General features: G+C 31.6%; 1 protein-coding gene across 1 annotated transcript; it reads right to left on the reverse strand.

The window, feature by feature from the left end:
* Window positions 1-3,451: 3,451 nt before the first annotated feature.
* LOC110855836 (piggyBac transposable element-derived protein 4) lies at window positions 3,452-5,289 on the reverse strand. Its single transcript, XM_022104230.1, has 3 exons — window positions 5,238-5,289; window positions 5,034-5,177; window positions 3,452-4,977 (listed from the first exon to the last, which is right to left on the reverse strand). The coding sequence occupies exons 1-3, from the start codon at window positions 5,287-5,289 to the stop codon at window positions 3,452-3,454; spliced, it is 1,722 nt and encodes a 573-aa protein (XP_021959922.1).
* Window positions 5,290-13,109: the final 7,820 nt, after the last annotated feature.

Genomic DNA, 13,109 nt, shown 5'->3' on the forward strand with positions numbered 1-13,109 from the left:
ATTTTCACTCAAATCACAGGAAATTCATTAGCATTCACTATCATTCACCTTCATAATCAGTCAAATGAATGAAAGTAAACAGGTATGCTCACCCCAAGATAGTATAAACTTTCAAATCTAACGTAGTTAAAACCTAGCCCTTCACTAATTGTTAACGTGTTTTTTGAATTTTAAACTAAAATTTTTTTTTAGTTGTCAATTACAACGGAATTTTTCAAATTAATGTTGATTTTAAGCGCGACACAAAATTTTTGCTCATATTAAGCAATAATTTGAAATATTAGATGGAATATATATTATGTAGACTTTTCTTAGGCGGAAATAATTTTTTGAAAATTAACTAAGTTTACAAAATTCTGAAAATGTGACATGCCTTATTTTTGAAATTGAAGTCAATCCATCAATAAATTTTTGTCAATGTTGAGGATTCATATGATGAAATAATAGATGAAATGTAAATCTACGCAAATTTTCGTGAGCGAAAGTTTATTTTTTTAAATACATGTAAATTTCAAAAATTTAAAAATTCCGAAAACGTAAAATTTCCTTTTGTAGTTACCAATAATTGCTATAAAAATTACGTGTTTTTAGTATGAATGTGACTAAATTTAAAAACTCAAAAATAATTATTCCTGAATTACAACGAAATTGTTAACATTATACGTCACACTCTAAGTTTTGTCAACATTGATCAATAATTTAAAATATTAGATTTTGCAGTTGAAACTAATTTTGAATCAAGGAAAAATTCAAAAAATTTAGAAAAGGTAAATTGCTTTTTGTAATAATCAATAATGATTTATAATTTAATGAATTTTGCTAAAATTATTATTTTCCAATTACACAAATAATCTCAACATTTTTGTCAATATTGAGCATGAACTCGTTGAAATTATAGATCGTCGTACTAATTTTATAAAGACCGAAGTGCAGTCAATGCTTAATTTTATAAAGACCGAAGTGCAGTCACTTATTAATTTTAAAAAGACCTAACTGCACAATAAAAACGAGAAAAAGACCTAACTGCAATTCCAGAATTATAACGAGTTAATTGCTTATTCGAACTTGTATTTTAAACTGAAATACGAATGCTTTACCAAAATGAGGCTAGTCCTGATATAATTTCAAAATTTGAAACCTACACCCTCAGGGGGTGTGGTTCTTGGCGTCTTAACTAGGTTAAAAAAATCCTGGTAATTAATATATCATTTTTCTTAGCCCAATCATGGAATTCCAAGGGAATATTCTGATCAAAAAACCACACCCAAAGGGGGTGTGGTTCTGGGAGCATATTTTGAACTAAATAAAATATTACATGCAATGTATCATTTTTCTCAGCGCAATGAGGCAATTTCAACAGAAGATTCCAAATTTAAAAACCATTTATCATTCCGCTGAATGGCCCCTTCGAAGAAAACCCTTGACGGTAAGTCCTCGGTTATTTTTCTCTCCCTTTCCTTCCAGGGGAAGAAAACATAGGTATGTCTTGAAAGATGGTTCCACATATGTAAAGTTGTAAAGTGTAGTGTCCATCATTACTGGGTGAAACCCCTTTATAAGATTGATATGTCCGTCTGTCTGCCCGCGCAATAACTTAAGAACGGATGGAGATATTCGCTCGAAATTTCGAACATAAACATTTCACGTAAAAGCAAAGGTTAACTTCGAAGACAGGCGTGCCAGACCATTCCCCTTAAACTTAAACATAGTGGGTGTGGTCAGGACAGTCTTCGGATTATTTTTTTCTGTCTTAGCATGCCCATTACTACAGGTAACCTATGATAAGTAAAGTATTCCAAAGTGATTAATCTCGAAGGGCGCGGCCAAGGGGTGTGCCAAAAACAAAATGAGAAAATAAATGATACCTTTGAGCGGCTAAATATTTTTTAAATCCACTTTCGGTAATAAAAACTATAAGCCAATATGAAATAATTGCCACGCCCATTTCCCCCCTAGCGGGTGTGGAATTGGGGTAAAATGAGAAAACGCGTCAAACATATTAATTTTAACGGATTTTCAACGCAAAACAGGAACATAACACCCGTTTATACTTTTGACACTTCAGTGTCGATGTGGACAACGCCAAAGGTGACCAACGTCGAAAACATGTCCTGTTAGTTTGGCTAAATTTAGAACCACACCCACTTTGGGTGTGGTTTTTAAATTTGGAATCTTCTGTTGAAATTGCCTCATGGAGCTGAGAAAAATGATATATTGCATGTAATATTTTATTTAATACAAAATAGGCGCCAAGAGCCACACCCCCTTTGGGTGTGGTTTTTTGATCAGAATATTCCCTTGGAATTCCATGATTGGGCTGAGAAAAATGATATATTAATTACCAGGATTTTTTTAACCTAGTTAAGGCGCCAAGAACCACACCCCCTGAGGGTGTGGGTTTCAAATTTTGAAATTATATCAGGACTAGCCTCATTTTGGTAAAGTATTCGTATTTCAGTTTAAAATACAAGTTCGAATAAGCAATTAACTCGTTATAATTCTGGAATTGCAGTTAGGTCTTTTTCTCGTTTTTATTGTGCAGTTAGGTCTTTTTAAAATTAATAAGTGACTGCACTTCGGTCTTTATAAAATTAAGCATTGACTGCACTTCGGTCTTTATAAAATTAACTATCGACTGCACTTCGGTCTTTATAGAATTAGTACGACGAGATACTGGTTTTTCGTAGATCAAAATTATTATTCGAAATCTGAGAATTATTTTTGAATTAGAAGTAATTTCTGAAATTTGAAAAAAATTGGGAAAACGTGAAATGCCGATTTCTAATCATACCTGACCACTTTCATTCGTTTGAGTGATACTGAATGGAAATGAAAATTCTGTCATTTGAATGAGTGCAAGATTTTGTCATTTCAGATGAATGATTGTGAATGAAAGGATTTCTCATTCATTTCATTTTTCACCCTATGCTTCATACATGGGGCGAAATAAGAAATGAAGTCAGATGAAGTGAAATGAAATGCACTTGGAAGACAATTGCTGAACGTGAATGAAAATCTTCAGTCAGAAATCGGGATGACTGAAAACTTTGAATGAAAACTAAATTTGTGTACAGATATGTTTCTAATTAGCGAAAATTGCTATAAAAGTTGCGGTTTTTTAACCCTTTAATTCGTGGACTTGGATACATGAATTTGCTTTAAACTGGAAGTTGTTTCTAAGCATCCTTATCTTTGATGCGGAGATGTAAATTAAGTCGCTATATTTTACTGCGGGGAGGAAACAGGGTCAACTTTGCCCTCAATGCGGGAGGACTTTTTCATGGAATTTTTTAATTTTTTCAATAGAAAAATATTTCTACTAACTTAGTCATATTGTTTTAATGCGAACTTTTAATTTTACATTTTATTTATGAACATTTGAGCGTGTAACATTAAATTCATAAAACTAACTAAGAAAATTTAGCAACAATTTATGAATCAACCAATTAACTTATAAATTTTTACGCGTGTGATACAGTTTAAAACATGGAATAATGCACAACGGAACAAGACACGTATCACACTGAAACCTAGTCTCCTTACGTTTGCCACCCGTGACATCCTTCATTCCGCACAAATGACATTTTCTGGAGCCATGAGTCTTTCCTTTTGTACTTGAATTATATTCAGGAAAATGACGGCCCCCTAAGCGCTGCAAATCTCGCGATGGTACCTGAACAATGGTTTTCTTCAGTCCAAATTTGTCCAATATCTGGCGGATAATTTGCAGTTGGAAATCCAAGAATTTTGCATTTCCGTGAAGGTACTTGAAGACTCTGAATGAATTGTAGAGACACATGTCAATTAGTTGAAAAAATAGTTTCTTGTACCATTTCCTTGTTTTTCTTTTGGTCGAATTGAAGTGCATTTGCATATCTCCTTGGTCAATTCCTCTGGCATTCTTGTTATAATCAACCACGCTTTTTGGTTTTTGAACAATTGTTCCATCACGTTTTTCGACATCTACCATGTTGTGTTCATGTACCGTTGAGATCATACGCACTACTTTCTTATCCTTCCAAAATTCGTTCAAAACGCCGTTCGACGAGAAAACTTCAACTTGACCCCGTTGCATTCTCTGTGGTGGTACTGCTGCATTTTTTCTTCCTTTCCTAAGAGTTCCGCAAAGATACGTCTTGTTTTGTAGTAAAAACTGAGCAAGATTTGGGGATGTAAAGAAATTGTCGCAGTAGATGTGATGCCCTTTGTTCAAATAATGCTTCGCCAATTCCAGCACTATTGCACCACCGTATCCATAATCTTTTGCCGAGAATGGTAGGTCTTCGTTTTTGCCAGAATAAATGTACGAAAATAGAATGAACCCAGTTTCAGCGTCAACTATGGAGTATGTTTTTATTCCAAATCTTGATCGCTTGCTCGGAATAAACTGACGAAAGTAGAGCCTTCCTTTGAAGAGAATGAGGGATTCGTCAACACTCAAGTTCTTATGGGGTATGAGAAAAGATTTGAAGTTGGCGTTCACTTTATCCCAAATTTTTTGAATCTTGAAGAGTCTATTTCCAGCCACATACTCAGTATTATCACAAAAGTGAAGATTCTTGTGAATCTCGAAGAAACGGTCTTGGGGCATGATCTGACCAATTATTGGAAAATGGAATAGGGGATCTTCCGACCAAAATTTCTTCATTTCTGGTTTCTTGTTTATTCCCATCAACATCCGGACAGCAATAAACTTCAGAAGTTCTCCATCTGTGACATCAGTCCATTTCACCCATCGTTTTGTGCGACAATTTCCAGTTTGATCAGCATACTTATTGGTTTCAGACAGACATATTTCTCTGCAGTCATCATCGAACATTTTCAGAAACAAATCTAGTTCTGAATCTGAATTTGAGATAAGGTGAGCCCAGCCAGAAGCTAAATTATCGAAATCTTGCACTTCAGGAGTGTGATGAGACCCTGGTGTCCAAATCCAAGGTACCGCTTGTGTAGTAGGTGCAGTCGTGAGGATTTCCGCTGTATATAATCAGAGTGATAATGCGTACCTTGCTAATGATAATGATAATAATTACATTGGCTTGGTGAACCAATTGCATCATCAGGAGACACGAGATCCTCATCATCAGATGACATATCCTCATCCTCGCCGGAATCGGTCTCTTCTTCAGATCCTTCGGCTGTACAATCTTCAGCCCGATCGCAATCAATATTGTACTCTAAAATTGAAATAGAAATGAAAATCTGGATGAGAAAGTTATTGTTCTGCCTTGGCTTACCGAGCTGGTCCACAAAGTCTGCAAACATGTCTTGAGATTCGCCGTCCTCCATTTTCTTGTTTTGAATAGATTTTGTGCAGTTCTCACAATTTATTGTAATTATAACTAATTAATAATTAAATATTATGCAAAGATGACGAAGACGAATAATTAGAACATTGGCATATTTATTTTTTCCCATGAAACGACTTTTGTCGTCCTCCCGCATGGTTGAAAAATTTTGGCATGACGACAATTGTCGTCCTCCCGCACCATGGCACTATTTTTTCGGAAGACAATTGTCGTCCTCCCGCACCATGGCACTATTTTTTCGGAAGACAATTGTCGTCCTCCCGCACCATGGATATTTCTCAAAAACGACTATTATCGTCCGTACGAATTAAAGGGTTAAATATAAACCATACCTGTTCATTTCTACTCATTTTACTAATTATGATAGGGATAAAAATGAATTACCTATCAATTGAATGCAAATGACTGAAAGATTCCGTCATTTCAGATGAATGACTGTGAATGAAGGATTTTTCACCCTATGCTTAATACATGAGGCGAAGTTAGAAATGAAGCCAGATAAAGTTAAGTGAAATGAATTTAAACGAAAATGACTGAATGTGGGTGTGAAAGTCTTCAGTCAGAAATCGGGATAAGTTTTCAATTAAAACTAAATCTTTGAACAGATATGCTAATTTTTGTTTTAATCTGAAAGTATAAAATGTTTTAATCATATGTTCAATTTCTGAAGCATGAAAGTAACGAAATTGTTAAGATTAAGCGTCACACTGACAATTTAGTCGATGTTTAGCATTATTTTAAATCATAGGTAACGCTTCCATCCAATTAAAATTGAAACTTAAAAAAAATCTGAAGATATATAGTGCATTTTTATAATGATTTAAGTAAAAATTATGTTTTTATGGTAAATTTTTAAAACCAGCAGGAGCAGCTTTATCACAACTAACATATTTATCACCATATTTAAACACACCTGTTCACTTTTATTCATTTGACTGACTATGACAGTGAATGAAAATGAATTTCCTGTAATTTGAATGAAAATGAGTGAAAAATTCCGTCATTTCGGATGAATGGTTGTGAATGGAAGGATTTCTTACTCTTTCATTTTTTACCCTATGCTTATTAAAACATGGGGCTAAGTAGGAAATGAAGTCCAATGAAGTGAAATGAAATGAATTTGAACAAAAATTACTGAAAATCTTCCGTCAAAAATCCGGAAGACTGAACCTTGAATGAATACTAAATTTTTGAAAAATTGGTAATTGTCAACGTTTTTTGATTTTTAAAAATAAATCATATGTATCTCTAAATTTTTTAAATTCAATTATTTATTAATTACAACTAAAATGTTGATATTATGCGTCGCACTAAAGTTTTTGTCAGTGTTGAGAATAGTTTTAGAATAATAGATCAATTGTTCGTAGGCCAAAATTATTTTTTGGAATAAATTCCATTAACTAATAAACTTAGAATTCTGAAACTATTAAACGTCTTTTTCGAATTACCAAAAATTTTACTAAAAAAATTACATATTTTTGAATATGAATATGACTTTAAATTTGATAAAAGTCATTATTTCTTAATTAACACGAATTTGTTAATATTACGCGTCAGACAACGTGCATTTTGCGTATATTGTGACGCCGTTTTGCATGTTTTAATTTTCATTTGCATCAATTTATACAAATTAGGTCTGGATTTCCTCCAGCATGAATTAATAAGATAGTCTCATCTTGCCTCGTGCTTGGCTTTATAGGATGGTGTACATGTTACAATTATCATGTGAACTTGGTCTCATTTTGCCTCGTAATAAACTTTAATACATCTTTTACATATTAGACAGGTTGAGCAAGAGTACATGATTGTATTTTGCGATTGTAAACACAGCGGGAAAATCAAAATTAGTCAAACTTTTAGTCAAACTCAGGATTACAAATCTCCGTCTCCAGGTAGCATTGTATTGTACTCATATACCCAACTTGCAGGAATTTCAAATCTGCCGCCGGAAATTAATGAGAATTACAATCCTCCCATAAAATATTCTTGCTCAACCTCAAGAACATACAATCATAGATTGTGATTGTGATTCTAGCTACAATCATTTTTTTACAATATTGTACTCTTGCTCAACCTGTCTATTATTAAAAATTTTATTGTAACCTTGGCAAAATAAGACAATCCAGATTTTACGCTTTGCATACTCGTAAAGCCGTTTTACACATTCAACTTTACATTTGTATCATGGAATATAAGTTAGATTTGACTAGGCTCGTCGGTTAATAGCATAGTTAGTCTCATCTTGCCTCATAATCGACTTCACGTCATACTTGTTCATACTTGTTCTTGTTTTTTTTTTATTCAAAAATCAATCATTTTTCTATCTGACTGAAAATCTTCCTTCACGTTCGTTTCATGTCGCTTCACTTCACTTCATCCGACTTCATTTCTTACTTCGCCCCATGTATTTAGCATTGGGTGAAAAATGAAATGAGTTAAAAATCCCTTCATTCACAGTCATTTATCTGAAATGACGGAATCCTTTAGTCATTTTCATTCAAGTCACAGGAAATTCGTTAGCATTCACTTTCATTCGCCTTCATAATCAGTCAAATGAATGAAAATCAATAGGTATGCTCACGTCAAGAGAATGTAAACATTCAAATCTAACGCAGTTAAAACCTAGTCCCTCAATAATTGTTAACGCGTTTCTTAAATTTTAAACTAAAATTTTTTTTTGTTGTCAATTACAACGCAATTATTAAAGTTAATGTTAAGTTTAAGCGTCGCACAAAATTTTTGTCCAACTTAAGCAATAATTTGAAACATTAAGTGATTAATAGATCTGTGTACGCATTTCTTATTAGGCGGAAATTATTTTTTGAAAATTAAGTAAATTTAAAAAATTCTGAAAATGTGACATGCCTTATTTTTTGTGATTAAAGTCAATCAATTAATTTTTGTCAATGTTGAGGATTCACATGATGAAATAATAGAGGAAATATAAATTTGCGCAAATGTTCGTGAGTGAAAATAATTTTTTTTGAAATACAAGTAAATTCCTAAAATTTAAAAATTTTGAAAACGTAAAATTTCCTGTCACCTATAATTGCTATAAAAATTACGTGTTTTTTAAACTAAATTTGAAAAATTTCCGAATTACGACGAAAATGTTAACATTATGCGTAGTATTCTAATTTTTGTCAATGTTGATCAATTATTTGAAATATTAGATCAATTTGATTTGTAGGTGAATAGGTGAAACTTTTTTTTGAAATGAAGTAAAAACTCAAAAATATGAAAACATAAAATGCTTTTTTGTAAATTATTAATTTAGTGCTGCCCGTGAGTTGTAAATGAGGTGAAGATGAGTTGGCCTAAAATGCACTATAAATAGTCACCAAAATTTAGTTTTTGAGCATCTCCGGACTCCCAGATAAATAAATGGGAGATCAATTCCAACGAAAGAAAAAATTGTAAATTGATAATTTTCAGGAAAACTTGTCTCAAACCCATTTACAACTCATTTATGACCATACCTGTTCACTTTCATTCATGTGACTGATTATGATAGAGAATGATACTGAATGAAAATGAATTTCCTGTGATTTGAATGAAAATGAGTGAGAGATTCCGTCATTTCAGATGAATGATTATGAATGAAAGGATTTCTCACTCCTTTCATTTTTCACCCTACTATATGGGACGAAGTTAGAAATGAAGTGAAATGAAGTGAAATGAAATGAAATGAGTTTGAAAGAAAATGTTTGAATGTGAATGAAAATCTTCAGTCAGAAATCGGGAGGACTGAACTTTGAATAAAGAAAGTTTTTTGAACAGGTATGTTCATAATTCATTAACAGTTTGGTCTTATTTATATATTTATTTATAGAAATAGAATATAGGATTTATAGATTTTAGAATTAGAATTAGAATTTAGAATTTATAAAATATAGAATTTATGTATTTTTATTTATAGAAAGGTCGAAATTTTTGTATTTCTTTGAAACTTGTAGCATTCCAACCCAAATTTTTCTGGAAATGTTTAAAGGTAAAATTTTGCGCAAGTTGATGACTATTTATAATGCATTTTAGCCCAACTCATCTTCAACTCATTTACAACTCATATAATTATTAACTTGTTTTTTTTTAATTTTTGTCATGACTGTATAAAATATAGCTTGAAAAAGTAAAAAGTTCTAAGGTGAGGAAGTGCACTTAAAAGTACTAAACAAGCTCCCTCCGCCACCCAGATAATTTTACTTCGCTTGGGCTGTCTATTCCATGCTAAAATATCTGTTGTAAATAAGTCACTCAACAAATCTAAAAACAATGGTTCTCTTATATGCTATATGTTTAAAATATATCGGTTTATCAGTACAACGAGCACGATGTCACGATGCTAGTTATACAAATAACAAATAAATATTTGGGGACGGATGAACCATAATATGGTTCATCCGTATTATGTAATAATTACCACCCAATGATCATAATTCCCAATACCCTTTCCACCCAGCAATGTTAATCTGGCTGGATATTAACCAAATCAAAAAGTTAACTTTGGACCAAGAAATTAATTCTAATCCTTATTTACGTGACGCTGAAACATTATTGTCGATATTTTAGCATGCAATAGACAGCCCAGGTGAAGTAAAATTATCTGGGTGGCGGAGGGAGATTGTTTAGTACTTTTAAGTGCACTTCCTCACCTTAGAACTTTTTACTTTTTCAAGCTATATTTTACTTAATTCTTTTTTAGGTTTGAATTTTAAAAGCAAATATAGAATATCACTATTATTACACGCTATTTGCAAAGAAACATTTACACTGTTAGCCTTGCATATATCGTAGCCAATTTAATTAGTTCAAATTTACGTTTTAAAAGTGCCATTTGAAAGGTGTCAAGTTCTAATATGCCTAACCCACTCGAATTTGCTCTTCGACTTATGTGTAAAGCTGACCATTAGTGAATGGTGACAATTTCTAAAAGGTGTGCGTGACTTCAAAGGGTCCCTCCACATACAAATTTTTCTAATTCCAGTTCATATTCTTCCATTAGGTGCGACTAGAAACCACTGTACCACATTACACCTTGATTTGATGATTTTGAGAAATCAGTATGGGTCCCTCCAGATGCAAATTTTTCTGATATCATATTCTTCCGTTAGGAGCCACTAACAATCTATAAGCCAAATTTCAGCTTTCTGAGACAATTTTTAAATCTGGTGCATAGCGCCCCACCCACTTAGATGACCCCTACGGGTCAACCACCGATTTCGCCCACCTTCAAACTTGTTTCCTAACCTTGTCCAATATGCATATGGTAAAATTGTAAGTCTATCGTGTTCACGGACAGACATGACGGCCCCATAAGCCCGGGCACGGGCTAAGACTGTCAATTACTCCATAGCGAGGGTGTAACTATATAGTTACTATATATAGCAACCACTCGAAATTTTTCCTTATAAGAAAAAGTCAGTGGTTTTTCAACCAATCGACCCAATTCTTGTTCCCTCTTATAGTAAAGTGGGGGCGATCTTTCATAAATTTAAATACCCAGCTATGTAGGTACTCTCCTTCATACTTAAACTGCGAAACGCAACCATTCACCACCATCAAAACTTTTTTCTGGGAGGTCATATCGAAAAATCCCTTTCAATAGCACTAGATTATGTCCGTAATTGATTTTTTTCTGTCTTTATTTTTTTCTCTAAAACGCACCCCCTTGGCTGTAGGGCGCGGTCAAAGTTTTCGAGACCTGTTGGAATGCATACTAAGGTGTAACTGTAACTATAGTTTTTTACCTCACCTTAGAAAAATTTGTTAAATTTATTATTGTCCAATTACACAAATAATGTCAACGTTATGCGTCACACTAAAATTTTTATCAATATTGAGCATTAACTTCTTGAAATAATAGATGAAATACACAACCACACTCTGATTTTTCGTTGCTCAGAATTATTATTTGAAATAGGAATAAATTCCAAAAATTAAATAATTCTGAAAATGAAAAACGTATTTTTTCTAATAATCAATAATTGTTAACGTGCATTTATTTTAGTTTTTAATCTCTCCAAGTTTTGTTACATTTAGATGTTCTCAATTAAATATTTTAAACTTATTAGTTCTCAATTATTACGAAATTTGTTGCGTCGAACCGAAATTTTTGTCAATTATGAGCACGAATTTGAAATTACAGATGAAATATTGAGCAGGGTTTCTTTTCGGAGGTGAAAATTAGTCTTTGAGGTGTGTAGAAGTAAATATGTAAACTTTCATAAATTAAAGAAAAACTGAAAATGTAAACCAACTTTTTTTTAATAATCAATAATTGTGTTTTTTTTTAATTTCTGAATTTGTAAAATTTGTTATTTCTCAATTTCAACAAATTTGTTAATATTACGCGTTACACTAAAAGTTTTATCAGAGTTGAGCTTGAATTTAAAATAAAAGATAAAGTGTCTCTCTGTTCTGACTTTTGTAGGTGAAAATTATTCCTTAAAATAGAAATAAACTTCAAAAATTGAATAATTCTGAAAGCTAAAAAATCATTTTTTTTCTAATCACCGATAATTGCTATAAAAAATATTTATTTATTTTTAACTTGAATAAGACGAAATTTTTGAAAATTTATTAATTTTCAGTTACAAGTATTACATCGAATACGTCAAATTAAAATTTTTGTCAATTTTAATCATCAATTTGAAGTAGCAGATAAATCACTGTGAATCAATTTTGTTCGTAGGCAAAAATTATTATTTTTTTTTAAATTGAGGTTGCAATTTTTAAAAAATCTGTAAATCTGGGATACCATTTTCAAATCGTAAATATCACCATTTTAAAAAAAAATTATTATGTTGAAATTTGGTTAATATTAATCGTCATACTCAAATTTTTGTAAATGTTAAGCACTATTTCGAAACTATAGATGAAATTCTTAGTTATGTTGTAGGTTAAAATAAATTTTTGAATTACAAGTGCACAATTTAAAAAAATTCTGAAAATGTAAAATCCCTTTTCCAAATCAAGAATAATTATTATAAAAATGTGTTTTTTAAGTACGAATGTTAACATTAAATGTGTAAAATTTGTTATTTTTCAAGCGCAACAAATTTGTTCTTCTAAATTTTTTAACATTAATTATTTTTCAATTACAGCGAAATTGCTAATATCATCCGTCACACTACTTTTTTTAAATATTGAGCATCAATTTTAAACCATAAATGAATCATCAAGTTTTTTCATAGGTTGGTTTTGAATTCCTAAAAGTATTTTTTTTCGAATAATCTATAATTGTTGACTCTTTCTTTAAAATTTCTAAGTAGATTGTACCTATAAATTTTTAACAATTAATTATTCAGCGAAATTGTTGATATTATGCGTCACGCTAAAATTTTTGTAAATTTTGAGCATCAATTTTAAACAATAGATGAATCATCCAGTTTTCGCATAGGTCCAAATGTGAAATGAATCCAAAATTTTTAAAATGGAGTTAATTTTCAAAAAATAATTTCCCCCTAAGAAAATCTAACTTGTGTTGCATCTAATATTTCAAATTATTGTTTAACATGAACACAAATTCTGTATGACGGTTAACATTAGCTTTAAAAATTTCGTTGAAATTGACAACGAATTGAATTTTGAACTGAATTTTTGAATTGAAGTTTTGAATTGAATTGAATCTTTTTCAATTTAAAATTGAAAAGAAACGTTAATAATTATTGAGCGACTTCACGTCAAAGTTTTAAGATTTGTAAGTTTACACTCTTGACGAGAGCGAATTTTTTAAATTGATTATTTCTCAATTTCAACGAATTTATTAAACTTATGCGTCACAATAAGTTTTTTTAATTA

The sequence above is a fragment of the Folsomia candida genome, unplaced genomic scaffold, assembly GCF_002217175.1.
Source record: "Folsomia candida strain VU population unplaced genomic scaffold, ASM221717v1 Fcan01_Sc014, whole genome shotgun sequence".
In the NCBI taxonomy this organism is placed as follows: Eukaryota; Metazoa; Arthropoda; class Collembola; order Entomobryomorpha; family Isotomidae; genus Folsomia; species Folsomia candida.